The following is a 22320-nucleotide window of genomic DNA, read 5'->3' as shown; positions in this document are numbered from 1 at the left end:
AATGCACTTAAATTTGTCGTAGAGGTATAAAATATTAAATTATGATTTGTTTTTACAATTTAAAATGACTATATTTCGGGACAGCTGATAACGTTGTAGATTTGATCTCTATCAGGGCCGAACCTTCCCAAAATGTGTTTAAAAACTTTGTCATGAACTCAAATTTATTACAACTGATAACTAAACCTACAAGATTTAGAGCCAACAATAATCCTTTAATTTTAGACTTATTTTTCACAAATAACGATCAACTAATTTCTACACTTAAAGTGTCCTCTCCTTTGGGTCTTTTTGACCACTCGCTTATTACTGCTCACATTCAATTTAGTTTAACACCGCCTTGCAAAAATAATTTCGTAACGTATGCCACTACTGATTTATTTAATGTAAATTTAGTTTTATCCCAGTTAAACTGGAATCTATTTTTCCTAATCACTCTGATCCATCGTCAATGTGGGACTCTTTTCTTCATACTGCTACTACAACAATTTCTGATCATAAAACCGAACGGCAGCTATACAGAGATCGACTTAAACCTCGGATGAACCTCTCAGCTACCCATTTAATTTGACACAAGCGAAAGCTTTGGCAAAGATATAAACTTACTGGTTCCCTTGATGATTTTCTCGCCACCATAATTTTCCTAATCGAGTCAAATAATCTGTGCTAAAGTTAAGAACAGAATTTAAAGAATATATGATTGCAAGTGGTAATAGTAAAAAAGTTTATCGGTATATTCGTACATCTTTATCTTCTAAAGTCTCCATACCGTTACTTCAAAAGCTGACGACTCTTTATGTTCTTCGAATAACGAATCTTCGGAATGTTTATCGTTGTACTTTTCTCAGGTTTTTACAAATGAACCTAACGATACTATTCCTTAAATAATGTGCCCACGTTTGTCTAAAACTCTTGACATCATTTAAGGAAACTACGAAATAATTCATCACCTGGATTAGACAGACTCACCTCTTTTTTCCTCAAACAATGTGCAGAATCTGTAGCCATCCCTATGTCTCTTATAATTAATGCTTCTTTTAATCAAGGTTCTTTCCCCTCGTCCTGGAAATTGGCTTCGGTTACTCCTATATTCAAGAAAGGAAATAAACTTGATTGCAATAATTATCGTCCAGTCAGCCTAGTTCCTATTGTCGGCAAGGTCATGGATCTATTATTTCGGAAGCTATATCTGAGTTTCTTCTTCAAGAAGATCCCTGACCAACAGCATGGCTTTATCAAAGGTCGTTCAACGATCACAAACTTACTTCATTGTGTAAATGATTGGTCATTATTTTTAAACAATCGGAATCCTGTCGATGTAGTCTACTTAGAGTTCTCCAAAGCTTTTGACCGAGTTCCAAAATGTCGATTACTAGCTAAATTCGATCACTATGGTATCCGCAGAAAGTTGAACATTTCGATTGAAGATTTTCTATCCGACAGATACTTCAGGGTTCATGTTGGGGAAGACCACTCATTAGATAAGCCAGTCGAGAGTGGAGTCCCACAAGGATCAGTACTTGGACCGCTACTATTTTGTGTCTACACTAGTGATCTTTCGCTCATCGTATCGAGTAAGGTTTCCATTTACGCTGATGACACGAATCCAACGAATTTATATGTGAATCCAACTATTAACCAACATGTTCTTCAACAAGATCTTGACGCAATATTCAAATGGTCCTCAGAATGGTTACTTCCGCTTAACATTGAAAAATGCGTTGTTTAACATATCGGCAAAAACAACCCATCACTGCCGTACTTTATTAATGGACATCCCTTAAACTCGGTAACCTCCCACAATGATCTCGAAGTGATAATTAATAGTGACTAAAATTGGTCTGATCACATAGTGTCGATGTGTAAACATGCAAACTCGAAACTGTTTTTGATCCGAAAATGTTTTACACGTATATTTGTAAGTTCTGTAAACTTGAGTAAATTGAGTAAACGTTACTCAATATACGTTAGACCTATTCTTGAGTTTGCCGGACCGGTGTGGAATCCACATCTCATTCGCGATAATATCCAACTTGAAAATGTTCAGCGTAAAGCCACAAGACTGGCATTCGGCCGTGTAAGACCTAACGATGATGATAGGTTATCCATTGCTCATATTACGACATTCGAGCAGCGACGTCTTCGAGGTGATCTAATTATGTCCTTCCGTATTTTAAAACATAATTTTGGGAACCTTAGCACCATATTCACTTTGAATCAAGACGAAAGATTAAGAGGCCATCGATACAAATTAAAGAGGGAACAAACTACTGAAAGATCCAGGGTGAACTTCTTACCAAATAGAATCTTTAATATAATCAGTCTAACTCAGTCTCTCATATCCATATTTAAAGATGTTTCCAATATTAATATATCTAAATACAATACCATAAATAGCAAACAACTTTTTTTCTAAAATTAAAGACTCAGTACCAACCTTATAAAGGAGTAATATTATATATGAAATACCGTGTGTAGGATGTGAAAAAAAACTACATTGGCCATACATCGCAGTGGCTAAAACAACTTACCACACAGCATAAAATGATTGCCGCTTAGAAAAAAATACTTGTGCAGTAGTCGAGCACTATAAAAACACCGGCCATCTGTTAGACTACAACGATGCTCGTATTTTGGTACAGACTGAAAGTTACAAAAGTAGGTTATTTTTGAAGATGTACCACATTAACAAAAATCAACAAACTTTAAATTATAAAACAGACACGGGGCAATTAAGCAACATAATATATTGCAATATATTGAACAAAATTTAAAACTAAACTTACCTTAATGATTAATCATACTAACTAGACTTATTGATTAATTAAAGAAATAATATTCCTCTAATGTTTCCTTACATTGTTTGTTTTGTATTTTGAAATAACTTTTACTTGTTCCATCTTATTTATTGTTAACGAACGTGCTCAAAAATATTTAAATTTTAACATGCATTTTAATGGATGTATATATACATCAGCAATAATGTTATTTTATTGTTCAATTTTATTTATGTGTGTAATCTTTTAATTTCAGTAAGTATTGTAAATCTAAGTGTACGTCAGTTTTTTAAATTTTTGTTTTTTTAGAGTTTTTCCCGAAGAAGCTATTGTAGCGAGATTAAATAAAACGAGCGGTTCGAATTTATATAAATATATTTATTTATAGTTTACAGTTCGCTACTCTCTTATCAACTAACTCACTCATAACATCGTTACATATATATGTAATAAAGTTATTGTTCGAGAATATTCTGGCGTAGTCCTACCTCTAATTCGTCTCATCGAAAGCGCATGAAGACGGGCGGTATTGAAATGCCAATTCTTGTGTTCTCTAACATTACTTCTAAGAATTATGACGCATCGGAGATGGGCTATTTCGTTACACTGCTCCCCTCTTAGATCTGAGCGTCTTGATCAGTAACTTCAGATGTAGGCCCAGGATGGCGGAATCTACAGAGCTCTCCAGCTCTGCATGAACCCCTTAGAAAGAAATAAGAGTCTACTGACTTTGAAGGATACGATCTCATCGGGTTAATGCAACACACAGTAATTCGTACGCCGGTTTCTCGGAAGATCACTTCAAGCATGCTTCTGACAATCTTCCAGTCCAGATTATCTAGTGCATGGCCTATCTTGGGTAAGGCCAAATTCTTAATGTCATAATTGCGCACGATTTTCTTCAAATTAGTTAGAGAACGCCATATATCCTCGTAGCTTGCCCTGTCTGTATACGACTTCCTGGTCACCATATACAGCAAAGATGGGGAACCATCTTCTAATCTCAGTACTCTTCCAACTTTAGGCTGCTGGTTTTTTAACTCGTCCAAACGACCGAACTTCCTATAGAATACAGATGAAATTCCTTTAGTAATCTCAGGATCTTGGACAACACAGTGGGCTAGAGAGACGTTTCGCGGAACACTAAAAAGATCCTGCTGAACTTCTGTGGTCACGCCGAATCTAGCACTCTTTCTCCCTGCGGAATTTGACATAAATTCATTAAAGCTTGGTCGCCGGTCATCTTTGATCTCATATTAGTAGAGTATGGGTCGCTTGGGCATGGGAAAAAGCGGCGTCCTTTGATGTTTGCCGGCGTCCTTTGATGTTTGCACCTGCTCAGGTACTCGAGTGACGTCATGCTCACTGACGTTGGAGCCGATGAGCAGCCGTGGCGGTTGGAACCGTACGCGCAACGGGTTTCGAGCAGCTATGGGTAATACTGTTTTGGCTACGGGGTGGGGGTATTAGGGCGAGGGGGCGAGAGGGGCTGGGGGACTGGGGTACTCGAAGTGTCGTCGATACATGAAAATAGCGTCAATTCTTCTTCTTTTGTGAAAAATCGTCCAAACGTGGAAATAGCGTGAATTCTTCTTCTTTTCGTATCGTTCAAACTTGAAAATAGCGTCAATTCTTTTAAAGCGTAACAGGGGTTGTTGGAAAAAGGGTGCGTTGGCTCGGCGGATCGTGACGTACAAAGGGGTCGTTGTAAATGGGGAGGGGTAAGCGGGGGTATTGCCAACAACGGTATTATATCCCGATATTAATTTAAAGCTTGTGATATGTTAACAGTGCGGGACGTATATACTATGTTATTTAATCCAATAACTAACCGTTACGAGCTGCATACTATATTTTATCTACGACCATAACATAATTTAGAATGTTCTGTGATAGTTGTTTGATTTTAACGATAAAAGCGTTAAATAAACAAGGACGGTATAATGAATATATAAAAACAGACATCATTGAAAAAAAACCTCTCTCTCTATCTATCTCGAAACAATTCATGTTATTGAAATAGGAATAACGTACACCATAGGCTATTTCCCGAAAATGAAACGAATAGGAATGTACACCATTCTTAAAATATGACCAAACCAACAATCATTCACTATATAATCTTCTCTGCTCTTTATAAAGAGGTATGGCTACATAATAAAAACACATCTTACTTAATATAGATATCATCTGCTTGATCACTGCTCAACATAAATCTTATCTGAACGATCACTACTATACATAGGTCTACAATATACTATACATAGCTATATGCGTAACATTTTTATGGAGATTACAAAATAGAGTCACATATCCCCACGCCTCGTCTAATACGTATCCTCATGCCCCACGCCACTTGACCAATGGCGACACAGAAATACCCCCACTCGTGATGTTAGAACATATCCTCGACCAATGGTGACATAGGGATCCCCCCTTGGAACGTACTTCGACCAATGGTGGTATAGGAACATCCACAAGTAAACGCCTGAATGGCGAGATGTAAACGCCCAATGGTGACATGTAAATACCCCCGAACCGTGGTGTTACGTATTCTCACATCCCCACGCCCTAACCAATACTTACCCTCATGCACCACGCCCCAACATATATCGACCAATGATGATATAGGAACGCTAAGTAAACGCCTGAATGGTTACATGTAAACGATCCTCGGTACAATGAGAATGAAAGTCATGACCAAAGAGATTCCACCCCAAGGCGTGCAGTAGTGTGGGATAAAAGTCGACCTGATAGAGGTTACATGATTTGAATAAAATCCAGTATGTATCAAGCCTTCTAAGAAGTAAGATGGATAAAATCAAGTTGTTCAGAGGTCCGAACGCAGTCAGAAAAATAAAACGCTTAAATTTAGATGACATATTTATTGATCAATGGATGACAAACACAGAAGTTACCTGCGCTGATATCTTTTATATCAGCGGAGAACCAGTATCGTTTGTTCTATTATCAAGGTGCGCGTTTGATCCGCTCGGACAGCATGATGTACCAAGAGTATTAGATTACGTATATACATTACCTCATCATCGAAAAAAAAATTACGCATGCAAACTTATAGAACATGTAAAGAAAAATAACCAATTCACAGCATTTTGCTCCAACAAAGAATCGGAACGGTTGTTTGGTAAATCTAAATGTGTTAATCATGGAATAATGAATTATAATGTAATGTTTAGATATCCATAATAAAATCGAAATATACATATAAACAACATATCGCGCTTGATTCAGCACTTGTTGCAGTCTACCACACTATACTCGTAATACTCGAAATACCGTAATAGGTGATAGAATATAGAAAAAACGTGATATTCTCAAAGGACATACGATGGGTATATCGCATCAGAATAACTAGAAAATAATTCACAGTTAATCTATCGATGTTTCTAGCAATTTTCACCTTTGGACAAAAAAACATGTAACGTACGGATACCCTAACGAACTGTAACAGATATCTAACGCGATCGAACATATAGCAGACGCGTTCTAACCCATATCAGACGTATACCAGACGCAAGATACAGAACAATCGCTAAAGAACATATGTCAGAAAAAACAAAATTTGGCAGAGTAAGAAATGAAAGAATATAAGAAATTATGAGCATTAAACACAGAATAACGAAGGACATCGCAACTACACTGGTGTGGACGCGTCCACAGAATGGGCAACAACAAAATGTAACGGGATTTAATCAAGCATCAGATCGAAGTAATTTTTTTAATGACGTGACACACATTTGCGAAAATATATTATTTGTTTACGGCATTGAAAATATCGTTGTAACGAGGACACACTCTGACCTAGTGGAATTTGCAATGTAGTTGAAAGATTATTAACGTGTATCAATTAACAAATAACAAACGTATTATGATAACAAACTCACGTCTGTTAAATAGCTGGAAATCACGGGATTATTAGTATTATCATTATTGTTAAGAATAAAGAATCAAGAGACTGGTCGAGGTTAATATTGTCAACGTCAGCTGAGTACTATCTAGTATTGTACTTAGATAACTAATAAGCCAAATCATGAGTATCTAGTGTGTTTAAATAAATGTACCATACGAGACCATAAGTGAAGCATTATTTATTACATGGCGATCCTACCTTTTGAATTAGAAGTCTTCTGATCCGAAGAAATAAATGAAAAATGGCAACTACATACTGGAAATTTAAATGGAAAAATGGGGTAAAGTATCCATCACCATAATAGATGATATATGGAAGCCATTGTACCAGTTTTGAAATAGAAAATGCATCAGCAGTTAAGAATATTCCCGCCAAATTCCGGACCAAATCCGCCAGGAGCTCGCGACAGCATCCCAGCTTATGATAATGGACAATAAATATAAAAATGGATAAATGGACAAAAGTGAATTAACAAAAACCATATATGAAATATATTATGTAAGTAAATTTTATTTTTCATCCCTTATATAAATTATGCAGTCTAACAGAAATTATTACTTAGTATTTGAATATAAGAATTTAACTAATTCAAGTTCAAAATGTTGAGTACACAATTTTTATTGCTTTTAAAAGTAGTACAGAATATAATTTATTTTTAAATTATCGCTAAATAACTGTTTATATATCAAATTCTATTTTTTAATGAAAAAATGTTCCATATAATTTTATTTGCTTACGGTATAGTTTTAAAAATATTTATATTTGACCATGAAAATACACTGTGACATAAGTCGATATCATATTATAATATTAAATTAAATTAAATAATATTAAATTACGACATCAATTTGCTTAAATGACAAATTCTTCAATTAATATAGACGAAGAAATCGGATATGACTTTTTATTTTACTATTTAGCAACAATAAATTAGGATATTTAGAATTATTGTTACATTTATAAGGAAGGAAAAGAATTTAAAAGAACTTTTTAAAAACAATTGACCATGGCGTCAGAAAAATTTTCATTATGTTGGAACAATTTCCGCGAAAATATGAGTTCAGGAATAAATTTATTTTGGGAGAGTCAAGATTTTGTAGATGTAACGCTTGCAGTGCAAGAAAAATGCATAAATGCACATAAAATGGTTCTTTCAGTTTGTAGCCCATATTTTAAGGAAATTTTTATGGCAAATCCCTGTCAATATCCTATAGTAATTTTGACAAACGTGACTTATGAAGCACTAAGAGACTTAGTACAATTTATATATCATGGAGAAGTACAAATTAGATAAGAAGATTTAAATACCTTCATTGAAACGGCCGAATCATTGCAAATACAAGGACTCACTGGAGATAGAAAAGTTTTAAACGATAATGACATTATGGAAATTTCGGATGAAGAATATACCCAAAATGTAGAAGATTTTAAGCCAGTTTCTTTACCTGTGATAAAGAAACAACAACCTATAAAGAAGGAAGAACATAGCGACACAGAGCAAGAAATAAGTATAACTTTTACAATCAACGAATTTTTAAATATCGCAAGCAAGGTGTTACCCAGCGAGTTTGATGGAAGCGCAGGTAAACTGCAGTCATTTTTAGATGCATTAGAACTCCTTGAGAAAATAGCGATAGGACACGAGAAAACAGCATTAATAAAGACATGATTAACCAATAAGGCCAGAAACCTTATAACTACAGAGAATACAATCCCAAGAATAGTGGAGACACTAAAGAGAGAACTAAGAGGCTACAATCCGAAGACAATAATAGCTAAATTGGCGAAGAAAAGACAAGGACATAAAGATGCAGAGGTCAACGCATCTGAGGTTGAGAAACTAGCCGAACAACTAAAAGTGGCATACATAGCAGAGGGAATGCCAGGAGATTTGGCTCAGAAATACACAACAAAGGCAGTAGTGGCTACAATGAAACGTAATGCCAGAACAGACAAAGCCAAGCTAATATTAGAGGCAGGCAACTTTAATAACCCCACAAGAGGTAATGTCCAAATTTTTATAGATCGACGAGACAGAAGATAGTACACAAGGAATACTGTTAAATTACAGGAAGAAATACGATTTTGATATGAGAAAAGAAGGTAAGAATGCAATATATGGATATTGAAATGATATTTATTTATGTCTATTTAATTTATAATGTCTTTATCAAAAGGTCCTTATTTTGATTTATTGAAAAGCACGATAATTTATATCAACAATTTATTTGATTAATAATTACATAATTTATGTATCCGAACGGTACAAATAAATTCGCGAGCGCGTCTTCAGAATTAACTGTCCCTCCATATAAAAATGTTTTATTTTTATACATAAATCGCCGTTATTTCGAAAAGTCCAAAACATTCTTGAGTAGACGGCGAAACGGTAAAGGCAAACTGGATTTCCCGCATCGGTTCGACCTTTTTCTGTAAGGTCGTTCAGGTAAATAGACGCCTCTCGTAAAATCTAAAACATAAGCGTGTGAATAAAAACATGTTTACAGGTTAAAACTATGACTCATATTTTTACGTAACATTGCCCCCCTCTCAAAAGATGGTTCCTCCTGGAACCTGGTCGGGACTAGAACTGGAACGGTATGCTGGTATCGGCAACTGGACCCTCTTTTACAACTTCCAGTTGTATAAAAATGACAAGGGACGGTTTTCTCTCCGCACCAGTAACTATGCGGATTGCAACAGACTAACACCTGGACTTCGGTGTCTTTAAAGATCTCCTCCACCATATTTCGGATAACCCTCCAATCTAATTGGCGGCACTCCAACTTTGGCATGGCTAACTTTTGCACGTCGGACTCTAGTACGTGCTCTCTCAATTGAAGTAAGGCTTCCCATACATCTCGGTAGGTAGGTTGGTCACGGGCAGTGTCTTTTGTTACCAGGTAGAAAAGGTAACGTGATACATCTTGGAGTTTCAAGGTTTTACCGGGAGCTGGCACCTGGTATTGAAGTTCTGCAACTCGACCAAACTTCCTTCGAAAGACGGATGCCAACCCTGGTGCGTCTTTGATACTGGCCGGAATGGTAAGGGCCAGCGAGTAGTCATCGGGGAGCGCGAGTAGATCTTGCTTTTCTTCAGTGGTAACACCATGTCTCGCTTTACCGGTACCTCCATAGGCACCCATGAATTCCTCAAACGTGAGGTCAGACACATCGTGGACTTGGTTTACTTCCACTTCTCCATCTACGTCGTGGTCACCTTCGAAAGATGCCAACCGGTTATGGTGTACTATCATCGGCTTTCCCCTCGGAATCTTGCTTATTCGATAGATGACATCGTTGATCTTCTCCATGATGAGGTATGGACCTTCCCAAAACTGCTGCAATTTGGGAGAACAACCTTTTCGCTTCTTGGGATTATACAGCCATACTTTGTCGTTCTTCTTAAAGCAACCCTTTTCGGCTTGTGTATCGTACCGTTTCTTCATTCGGTCGCTAGCGATCTGAAGGTGGGAACGGACTAACTCATGTACATCGTCCATTCTTCTTCGTAATTCGATCACATAATCTTCACCTGCTACATCTTCTCCAGGTCGACATCCAAACTCGAGATCACAAGGTAGTCGCATTTCGCGTCCGAATAGGACTTTGGCTGGTATCTGGCCTGTTGATTCGTTACAAGCAGATCTGTAGGCCATTGTGAAGAACGGAAGGTATTGGTCCCAGTCTCGCTGATGATCGGACACCATCTTTGTCAAATACTTGCCAACTGTCCTATTCATTCGTTCAACCATACCATCCGATTGCGGATGATACGCGGTAGTTCTTGTTTTCTTCATGCCTAGTCTATCACATATTCCTTGGAATAGATCGCTTTCGAAGTTCCTGCCTTGGTCACTATGTATCTCCAAAGGCACTCCAAATCGGCTGATATATTCTTGGATCAACTTATCTGCAACGGTGGCGGCCTTCTGGTCTGGAAGTGCGTAAATCTCGACCCACTTAGTGAAGTAATCCATTACTACCAACATGTACTTGCCCCCATTTTCACTTTCTGGAAATGGCCCTGCAATGTCCAAAGCTATTCTTTCAAACGGGCTTCCAACATTATATTGTCTCATAGGAGCTCTCCTTTTTCGGTGAGGCCCGTTACTCGTGGCACAAATAGTACATTTCTTACACCAGTCTTTTACATCGTCGGAACTGTTCATCCAATAAAACCGTTCCCGAATTCGCTGAAGGGTTTTCCTTACACCAAAATGCCCTCCCGATGGACTGTCGTGTAACTGACGAAGTACTTCGGCTATTCTGCTCTTTGGGATCACCAACTGTCTTCTCTTCTCTGAACCGTCATCATTTTCCAGGACTCGTTTGAGCAAGCCATCTTCGATGATAAATGAGTCCCACTGGGCCCAATACGTCTTAACTACTGAGCATAGGTTTGATATTTCCTGCCAAGGTGGTCGACGGTTTTCCTCTTTCCATTTTCGGATTTTCTGTATAACTGGATTGTACAAAAAGGGTGTACATATGTGAAATTATGAATATAATTTCAGTAAATGAGGACTGTATTACATAGGGCTGGTTCAAATAAATTAGGATATGTGGTAAAAGGTTATACAGATTATAGCAAATTAAGTTTATATAAAGTCTTACCAATTCTTCTGCTGCACATACACACACTCGCGGTATTTAGAGGCTTTCAGTCGCGGTTGTTCTTCATACGGGGAAACTGTCCTGTTACCGGTTTCTGAAGACGTGTTTCGCGGTACTAACACTTAGATCACACGAGATATAGCACATTTGCGTCTGTACACGATTTAAAATAGTACTTGCGGTATTTTTCGCGTAACTATAAGCGAGAGAGATAATTAGAGTAGAGAAAAAGCGTGGTAAGTCTGTACCAAGCGATAGGTAGCGATAGAGAGATAATAATACGATAGGGAAGAGAGTGAGACTTTCTTTGCTATCTTACAACTGTCTGTATTTCTAATGGAGTGGGGTTAAAATGTGAGTAGGAAGGGTTGGAGAACGGGAAATAATTGTAAAATTGTGGTAGAATGGTAGCTAGTAATACAGCGAAAAAATGACATGATTTTTCGCATGTGAAAAAATTGAACATACTGGGGGCGGGCGAGAAGAGTTACGCCACTGGGATAGGGTATCAAATAGTTACTTCGAGAACGAGGGTAAACCAGTATACATTAGAGGTACTGTTGTAATGAACTAAGATAACTAAAAACTATTTAAAATCTAGAGAAACTAAAGTCTATAGAAACTATATACATGTTTGGCAGAAAGTACCACTATTGGTTAAAGGGTAACCTAGCTACTTTCTTTATTGACCTAAGATATTCGCCATTAGGTGTGGATACCCTAACAGTTCGAACAAGAGAGTCTTTGCCTGGGAGCACTTCGATAATCTTTGCCAGAGGCCAGAGGAGTGGGGGAGTCTCTTCATCTTTAATTAGTACAACATCACCTATCTTTAAAGGATCAGTAGCGATGTTCCACTTACTCCTACTTTGGGTCATATGCAAATATTCCACCGACCACCTTTTTCAAAAGGTTTGATGAATTTTCGAGATATGCTGAAAGAGAGAAAGACGGTTCTGTGGTATTTCTGAGAGATCTGGTTCTGGTGGACTTGTGAGACTTTTTCCTACAAGGAAGTGTCCGGGCGTTAAGACTGAGAGATCGTTTGGATCATTTGAGAGCTGAGTGATAGGTCTTGAGTTTAAAATGGCTTCGATTTGACAAATTATTGTATAAAAAACTTCAAAGGTAAAACGCAGATTTCCTACAAGACGATAAAGATGGTATTTGGCACCTTTAATCCCTACCTCATGCAGCCCAAATTGAGAAGGGTTACGAGGCACTCCAAATTTAAAACGAATAAAGTTTTCAGAGCAGAAATTAGTAATCCTCTGCGAGAAGTTCTTACTTTTAAAGAGTTCGTTTAACTCAAGAAGCTGATTGCGGGCACCATAGAAATTAGTAGCATTGTCTGACCATATAATCTCGGGAGCGCTCCGCCTTGCAATAAATCTTTTAAGGGTGAGAATAAAAGCATCAGCTGTTAAGCCGGTGACAAGTTCGATATGAACACATTTGGTGGTCATACATATGAAGAAGGCTATGTATGCTTTATATAATGGAGCCTTTCTAAGATGAGAGGATCGGATCATGAAAAAACCTCCGTAATCTACTGAGACCTTTTGGAAAGGTCTTGTCGAGAGAACACGATCGGGATGGAGATCTGCCATTAGTTGTGTTGACTTGGGTGTCATGAAACGGAAACATTTCACACAGTCGTGTATTATCTTCTTTGTTTGTCTTAGTCCAGAGATAGGCCAATATTTCGAACGAAAATTTGACAACGTGGTCAAGGCACCTGCATGTCCCAATTTAACATGCATTTGTTTTATCATTAATTTGACAACTGAATGATTAGATGGTAGTAGCAAGGGATGTTTCTGTTCGAAAGAGATAGGGGCAAATTCTAATCTACCACCTACATGAAGAAGTCCAGTTTTCTCAGAGAGGAAGGGGTTTAGTGCCCTGATAGTTTTATCAGAGATTATTTTCCGATGTTTTAACTCATGAAATTCTTTAGGAAAGGCCTGTGATTGTATGTACTTAACAATCACAGTGGTGGAGGAGCTTATTTCACAAACCTGCAGTGGTCCTAATTCTAAAGGTGAATTAGTATGTCTTTTTCTTAGATTTGAGAGAAAACGAAAAACATATGCCAGAGTTCTCTGAATTTTTGAAAATGACGAACATTTATTAAAAAGGGTTTCAAGCGTATTATTCACTTGAGATATGTCAGAGGTTGTGCTTAAAGTAACCTGAGTGTGTCTGAGTTCCAGTAAATCTCCCGTCCATTCTTTTATCCTGAATTGAGAGTAGTCTATTACACTGGAAACTAAAAAGGGGGGACCTTCGGTCCACAATTTTTTTAAAATTGACTGAGTGATATCTGAGGCTCTAGAGGGCAAATCTGCTACGTTTAAAGAGGAACTTACATGATGAAATAAAAAGGATTTACTTAATTCTTTGATTTGACTGACACGATGAAGTACAAATGGATTCCATGTAAATTTAGTTGTTAAAATCCATGTTAAAGCGATGAGGCTGTCTGAAAATATGTGAACTTCAGATATTGTGACGTTTTTTGAAAGAACCTCAAGTACCTTTCTAGTAAGAGTGACACCTAATAAGATACCAGACAATTCTAACCGAGGAATAGTTAGTTTATTTTTTAGTGGAGCTATTCTAGTTTTTGATGCTATGAGGCGAGACGTGACTGTGTTGTCACTATACACGACTCGAAGATACACACAAGCAGCATAAATGTCCTGAGAGGCATCGGTGAAACAATGTAATTGCATATCCGAAATAGGCAGTGGAAGTGTCAGACATCTGGGAAATGTAATTTTAGATATTGATTGGAATGTATCCAATATTGATTTCCAATCTAAGACCAATAGGTCATCCAGTATCTCACTGTCCCAGTCTAAGGGTAATGACCAGATACGTTGTAAGAAAGATTTAGAGTGTACTCTAAAAGATAAGAGTTTTCCTAAGGAGTTATACATTCGAGAAACATAGGTACATAATTTTCTTTTTGTTAAGGGAGGCGCCTCTTCACAAATAGGCAACTTAAAAGAGAAATCGTCTTGATAAGGTGACCTGTTAATACCTAGGACCTTAGAGAAGCTACTAACTAAGTCAAGATTGACTTCTGAAGTGAAGATCATATTATGCTCATTTGAAAAGGCACGAGAATTTAAATATATTTTATAGAGTTGGAAACCGTGAATGTTCAGAAGCGAGCGTAGTTGAGAATAAAGTATGTGTAACCTTTCCAAGTTATTGGCGCTGGTCACGATATTGTCGATATTTGCATAATTTTTTATAGTATGAGAGGCTACTGAGTGTGTGGTTTGGTTAACAAAAGTTTGAACCTGAGGGACAGTAAACAACGAAGTAGGGCACGTTACATTAACGTTCACCATATCAGGAGGCGGCAACGCAGACTGGGCCTCCAGTAACAAAATATTGTTGGGCACTGCAGGAGCTGTTGTTACTTGGCCCTCTACGAATGGTAGGGCCACGGTAACAGAAGAAAAGGCAGGTTCTACTGAATCTAATGAATTAGATTGTGAGGTGGTATGAGTAAGAACAGTTTGTATTGAGGGAAATTTGATGACATCCGTGTCAATACGAGGCTGTGAGAGGAGTATTTGATTTTCGTTTATTAGTGGAGGACCTATGGATTTATTCCGAGAAGGGATAATTTTCAAAAAATTGACATGTACATCACCTTCACAAGGTGTTGCAATTGATAATAAATCAATAGATTTTTGTGTAGAAATTTTATTGAAATGTAAGAAAGTGGGAGTGAATATATTCTGAGCTTGAATAGAGAGTTTATTAACCTGTCGTATATTTAGAGCATTTAAAGTTTCAGGTTGAGAGATATCTTGAATTTGTATACGAGTTTGGGGAGGTTTTTGTGCCAATTCCGCTTGCACACCGCAAGAAGGCGGTACTTGAGTTAAGTTTTCAATAACCAATGGAGACAAATTGACAGTTTTTAGAATAGGAGCAGAGACTAAAACATTTTGTGTATGTAAAACTTGTCTTGAAACCAAGATATTGGATTCTTGTAATATTTGTGGGGGAGAAATGTTAAGAAGCACGGGAGATGCAGATATTACAGTTTCAGTAATCATATTTTGTTCTGGAGTAGTTTAAAAAGTGACTGTTTGTGCTGGTAACACATTTTTTAAGAGATGCTGGCCTATTACATCTTGAGTACTAATGTTATTAGAAGTCTTTTTATAAGTCGGCTTTTGAAGCTCTTGCGTCTGAGCTTGAACAATTGCAGAACTAAACGAAGTACTTACAGTTATTTCTTTCATCTGTTTGAACTGATTGGGGAGGGAGTCAGAGTAAAATGTATTTTTAACTTCTTTTTCGCCATTTATATTCAAATCAGTACTTTTAACAATGTGTTTACTGGAAGTATTCGCCTTAAATTTTGTATCAAATTTAAAAGCCTGTTTAGCTTCCAGTTTTTCTTCTAAGAAACATAAAGCATCCATATATTTTTCATAAGTAATATCTACTTCCTCACTTTCGAGAATAGTTTCGTCGTCAGCCAGGTTTTCCAAAGCATCCAAATACGATTTATAAGCTGCCCTAAGCTGAGTAATATATTCCCTAATTCTACATTTAGAGAGGCCTTGTTCATTTGAACTAACAACGTTCGCAATTCTGGCGATATTTCTTTGTGAAACGTGCATTGCATAAAAATACTCTGCAATTTCTGCCATTTTGAATTGGAGTATAAGAGTATAATAAGAGTGTACCAGTCAGAGATGAATGATAAAGAGAATAAAACCTACCGACCCTTGGAAAGGGTACAAAGAGAAGAGAAAAAATATGTATATAAGAGTGTAATGAGATTATCAGTTTCTTGTTTCTTTTTTGTGTGAAAATTATATTTGGTGTCGTGAATTTAATTTAAATTAACACTGAGATAATTTTAATTGATTTAATAAAGCAATTAATATGCAAATACTTTCTAAGAGCAGAGATTATTGTAAAAATTTAGTTTGTATCATCAAGCGATTTGAATAAAGCGATTATTATAATAGGGATTAATGACAATAACAGCGGAGAATTCTTGTAAAAATTTATTATTCAGAACAATAGGACAAAATCCCAAATTATTTACCTAGATATGTACCTCTGGCAAAACGTGTCAGAGAACAATACAATTAGTTGGGATTATAATGAGTATTTTTGTTGACAAAGGCAGGGGTTTTTACTACGTCACAGGTATCTATCAATGGGTAATTCTACCTGACTTTCTAACGTCCTTTAACAATAGAATCATAAAATTGGAATTTACACAGATAAGAATTATTAAACAACGATCTATCAATATATCGATTTATCAATACATACGTATATACATATATATCAAAGAACATATACACATATATAGAAATACATAATTTCGAAGGACCAAATCTAATGAGATTTACAGCAGAGATAAGATTTATCTGAACCTAATTGGATCAAAATATGTTCAATCAAGCATGAGATAAAACAGAGAGAATGAGGATTTACATATGACTCAAAAGTGTACCAAACTATGTAGAATCAAGATGTGAGACAGAGAGATAGAGAGTGAGACAGAGATTATGATTTATATCCGACTCGAATAGACCACAATATGTACAAAAAGGGTGTACATATGTGAAATTATGAATATAATTTCAGTTAAAGTGGACTGTATTACATAGGGCTGGTTCAAATAAATTAGGATATGTGGTAAAAGGTTATACAGATTATAGCAAATTAAGTTTATATAAAGTCTTACCAATTCTTCTGCTGCACATACACACACTCGCGGTATTTAGAGGCTTTCAGTCGCGGTTGTTCTTCATACGGGGAAACTGTCCGGTTACCGGTTTCTGAAGACGTGTTTCGCGGTACTAACACTTAGATCACACGAGATATAGCACATTTGCGTCTGTACACGATTTAAAATAGTACTTGCGGTATTTTTCGCGTAACTATAAGCGAGAGAGATAATTAGAGTAGAGAAAAAGCGTGGTAAGTCTGTACCAAGCGATAGGTAGCGATAGAGAGATAATACGTCTGCCTAGTAGGACTCAGCAGACGAAAGAGAGGACGACTGTCTCTAGCAACAGTCAGCAGTCAAGAGAGAGTGTCCGTTATCATCGAGAGACGACAGGGAAGAGAGTGAGACTTTCTTTGCTATCTTACAACTGTCTGTATTTCTAATGGAGTGGGGTTAAAATGTGAGTAGGAAGGGTTGGAGAACGGGAAATAATTGTAAAATTGTGGTAGAATGGTAGCTAGTAATACAGCGAAAAAATGACATGATTTTTCGCATGTGAAAAAATTGAACATGGATCTCTCTCTTGTTCTTCCCTGATCTTAGTAGGCGTCCAGTCGTCGTTGACAATCGTCGTTCTTAGCACTGCTGCTTCCTTGGATTCCGTTTTGTTGCAGTGGGAACACTCTGCTGGGCATGCCCTTCTGGAAAGAGAATCAGCGTTTCTGTGGCTAACTCCGGCCCGGTGCTCAATCTTAAAATCGTATTCTTGGAGTCGTTCGATCCACCTGGCTATCTGACCCTCTGGATTCTTAAACTGCATCAACCACTTAAGGGCGGCATGGTCGGTTCGGATTAGAAACTTTCTGCCATAGAGGTATTGATAGAAGTGCTCTACTGATTTAACTACTGCTAGAAGTTCTCTTCTCGTAACGCAATAATTCCGCTCAGGTTTTGAAAGAACTTTACTAAAATATCCGAGGACTCGTTCCTGTCCTCCTTGAATCTCAGACAGAACTCCTTCAATTCCCACATTACTTGCATCCGTATCTAAGATGAACTCTCCTTCTGGCAGTGGATACCCTAAAATTGGTGCTGTTATTAGATGTTTTTTTAAGGTCTCAAAGGCATTTTGTCAGTCTGTATCCCAGCGGTATTCTCTTGCTTTCTCTGTAAGTCGCGTTAATGGCTTAGCGATATCTGCAAACTTCTTAATAAACCTCCGGTAGTAAGTACATAGTCCAAGAAAACTTCTCACTTGATGTTTGTCAGTTGGTTTTGGCCATTCCTTAATGGAATCGATTTTTCCCTTATCCACGGCCACTCCTTCTTTACTGACTATATGACCCAGATAATTGACTTTACCCTGAAATAGCTGGCACTTCTTGGGGTTTAGCATCAATTGGGCAGCTTTAAGTCGATTAAAAACGTTTTCTAAATTCTTCAAATGTTCTTCGAATGTCTCTCCCAAGACGATTATGTCATCTAAATAAACCAGGCATGTTTTCCAAGATAACCCTCTCAACACATTTTCCATAAGCCTCTCAAATGTCGCAGGAGCATTACAGAGTCCAAATGGCATAACGTTGAATTGCCACAATCCAGATCCTGTGGTGAAGGCTGTCTTTTCTTTATCTACTGGGTCCATTTCTACCTGCCAGTATCCAGACTTCAAATCCAAAGTAGAAAACAATTTACTTCCAGCCAATGTGTCCAATGTGTCATCGATCTGAGGCAGAGGATAACTATCTTTCTTGGTAACGTTGTTCAGCAAACGGTAATCCACACAGAACCTCGTCGTTCCGTCTTTCTTCTTAACCAGGACCACCGGAGAGACCCATGGGCTCGTAGAAGGTTCTATCACCCCGTCTTTCTTCATTTCCTAAACAATCGTTTCAGCTTCCTCTCTTTTCGCCTGTGGTAATCGTCGAGCTGTTTGACGAATTGGCTTAGCATTACCAGTATCAATTTTATGCTTAACAACGGTAGTTCTCCCCGTCTTTCCTCCTTTCGGTACGAAAATATCACGATACTGCCGAAGAAATTCCCTTAATTTCCTTTTCTCCATCTGATTTAGAGACTGTCCTGCAACTGCAATCATTTGGTCGAATTTGTCGTTGGAATTATCAGATGTTGTCGCCTGACGGATTATGGATGTCACAGGTACACAAGTTCCTACCTTTGTCTCTTTCTTGATGGTCACTGGGTAGTCATTGACATTGATAAGCCTTACAGGAATTTCCTTAGCCAAAGTCACCAATTCCTTTCCAATTATGATTCCACGGCCAACCTCATCGTCGTGGTTCCAAGGCTCCATCATAACAGGTCTCCCTTCGTCCACAATTCCCTGTAGCCGCGCTACTATGATCGTTTCGCTTCTCGCAGGCACGACTGTATCTTCTTTAATGGCTGCTTGCACAGTGTTGTCATTATGTGGATGGAGAAATACCTCCTCATTGCCAACTTTGATTACCTTATTCTTAAAATCCAATTGGAATCCATGCATATTCATTACGTCCATTCCTAATATAACATCCTCTTCGATGTCAGCAACTATAACAGTATGGACAAACTTTTCTGCTGTTGGGCGTATAATGGTTCTGGTCGCTCCGGTATCCACCAACAACGTATGCTTTTTACCATTTATGTCTCCATCTACATATACACTATATTCACGACATTTCAAAGAAGCTATTAGTATGAGAGGGTCTTTGGAAAAGTTCTGGGTCGAAGCTGCCCCCCTAAGGCTGACCCGTTCTAGTTTTCCTGATGGTGAGTTTCTTGATTTGCGTCGTACCTAGGGTGTTTACAGGAGCTTCGTACGTGTCCTATTTCGCCACAATTCCAGCATCTGATGGTCTTCGTTTTCTTATATGTCATGCTTTTCATCATATTAACGAGCTGGTCAAGTTTATCTTCATCTCCTTCCTCTTTTACAGTCCTAACTTTACTGTACCCGCCAGAGGCCAGCGTAGCTGACTCGTATTCGAGGGCGGCGGATAAGACATCAACCAGCGTCTTGTGACGAGCTAGTCGCAGTGTTCTCTGCATTTCATGATCACGAAGACCATCAATAAACGTTTGAACGGCCAATTTTTCCATCATGTCTTCGGGAGCTGTTGGATAAGCGTATCGTACTATGGCAATATCTACCTCGTATTCTTGAAGAGCCTCATCTTTCTACTGTCTACGATTTTTAAGCTGTGACTGATATACATGCTCCAAATGTTCGTGGCCATATCGCATATTTAGCCTCTTCTTGAGTTGTTCGAAATCATCGGTCTCCTCTACGGCTATGGTCTGCAGCACATCTAAGGCATCTCCTCGAAGAGCGATAGTCAGGTTTACAGCCTTTTCTTTTTCAGACCATCCATTTTCTCTTGCAGCTGATTCAAACTGTTTCATGTAGTTGTTCCATGATGATTTTCCGTCGAAAGTTGGGACTTTAACATGAATAGAACCTCCACTTCCTTCAAATTTCGGCCGTATCTCCAACTTACATTTGGTTTCGTCTTCTTTTGTCTCTGCTGTAATTGGATTGTTTCCTCTCTCTGCTGTCCCTGTTTCCTCCAGCTTCTTTTCCATCTCTTTCATCTTTTCTTCGAAGGCCGACATATCGGCAACAACTTGGTTTTTTAACGAAGATATTCTATCGTCGAGGGCAGACATCTCAGAAGTGACTTTAGAGATTTCCGAAGAGATGTTAGCAGAAACTTTGCTTTCCAGGGACGAAATCTCGTTAGAAACTTTGTTTTCTAATGACGCGATGTCACCAGAAACTTTGGCTACATCAGAAGAAACTTTGTTCTCTAATGATGCGATGTCACCAGAAACTTTGTTCTCTAATGATGCGATGTCACCAGAAACTTTCGAAATAGACGAGAGGACAGCATCTTCAAATATATAAGTCTCTGGATCTAGTCCTTCTTCTAGCAAAGCGTTCTTTAGTCGTTGGACTAACACAGCCTTTTTTCCGGTAGAAGCTAATTCTCTGTCTTCAAGATGTCTTCTTAAATTAGTCACTGTCAGCTCATAAATCGTAGCCATTTTCACAATTTATTTTATATTCACTTCGGAACAATACTTGTTATGATTACTATAAGTCTAATTTACTTTTATTTCACTTCCGACACCATTGAAATGATATTTATTTATGTCTATTTAATTTATAATGTCTTTATCAAAAGGTCCTTATTTTGATTTATTGAAAAGCACGATAATTTATATCAACAATTTATTTGATTAATAATTACATAATTTATGTATCCGAACGGTACAAATAAATTCGCGAGCGCGTCTTCAGAATTAACTGTCCCTCCATATAAAAATGTTTTATTTTTATACATAAATCGCCGTTATCTCGAAAAGTCCAAAACATTCTTGAGTAGACGGCGAAACGGTAAAGGCAAACTGGATTTCCCGCATCGGTTCGACCTTTTTCTGTAAGGTCGTTCAGGTAAATAGACGCCTCTCGTAAAATCTAAAACATAAGCGTGTGAATAAAAACATGTTTACAGGTTAAAACTATGACTCATATTTTTACGTAACAATATTATAAAAATAAATTCGAAGGAAGAAAAGAATATAGGAACAAAAATTATGGAAATATAAGTGAATATGAAAGACATTCTACGAGGATATATCGTAATAGATGTTATAGAAACAGAGGAGATTGGCAATCACAACGAAGAAGAAAGAATAATCAATGGACACAGGTGAGATGCCACAGCAATAGAGGCACAGCGAGAGCATATTTCGCACCGCATGCGAATACGAATACAGTGCCAGAAGTAGATTTTTTTGACAGGAAGGTAGGCAAACTGCATATGGTTCGACCTTAAGGGTTGAAACCTACGTCGAGCAGGAGGCTGCTAAGAGGATAAGCTAGGGTGGTACTTGAATCCCAACCCGCTAAGAGTCCTGCGGCTCCAACACGACAATATAGTAACTACATAATGGAATAAAATGGAGAAACAAATTTGGAATTATGATTTTTTTTTAATGAAGTAAATGAAAAAATTATTGAAAAAGAAGTTTGTCACAATGAAAGACGATTCCCTACGATTATTGTATTTATATGCAAGAGAAGAAAACACAGAGCCAGAGCAAATAAGTAGAGAAGAAGTAATAGAAGGATTATCAAATATAAAAATAGGCAAGGCAGGTGGAGATGATGAAATTGAACCGGAAATGGTAAAATACATGGGAGAAGAAGGAATAAACTGGCTATGGAAAATATATAAAGAGGCGTGGGAAAAACAAACAATCCC

The 22320-nt window shown here is 37.6% G+C and overlaps 1 protein-coding gene across 1 annotated transcript; it reads right to left on the bottom strand.

Moving 5' to 3' along the window:
• Positions 1-12230: 12230 nt before the first annotated feature.
• LOC140452866 (uncharacterized) lies at positions 12231-16013 on the bottom strand. Its single transcript, XM_072547200.1, has 2 exons — positions 15815-16013; positions 12231-14821 (listed from the first exon to the last, which is right to left on the bottom strand). The coding sequence occupies exons 1-2, from the start codon at positions 16011-16013 to the stop codon at positions 12231-12233; spliced, it is 2790 nt and encodes a 929-aa protein (XP_072403301.1).
• Positions 16014-22320: the final 6307 nt, after the last annotated feature.

Source organism: Diabrotica undecimpunctata, chromosome 11, assembly GCF_040954645.1.
Source record: "Diabrotica undecimpunctata isolate CICGRU chromosome 11, icDiaUnde3, whole genome shotgun sequence".
Classification (NCBI taxonomy): domain Eukaryota; kingdom Metazoa; phylum Arthropoda; class Insecta; order Coleoptera; family Chrysomelidae; genus Diabrotica; species Diabrotica undecimpunctata.
The sequence above is the reverse complement of the archived record's forward strand: the minus strand, read 5'-3'. Positions and strand labels throughout refer to the sequence as shown.

Bases quoted from the DNA above. Each gene is read 5' to 3' on its own strand.
- LOC140452866 (XM_072547200.1), bottom strand. From the start codon at position 16,013: ATGGCAGAAATTGCAGAGTATTTTTATGCAATGCACGTTTCACAAAGA. The intron at 14,822-15,814 runs GTGAGGAAGTAG...CTAATTCATTAG, and splicing joins CGACGAAACTATTCTCGAAA to ATTCAGTAGAACCTGCCTTT.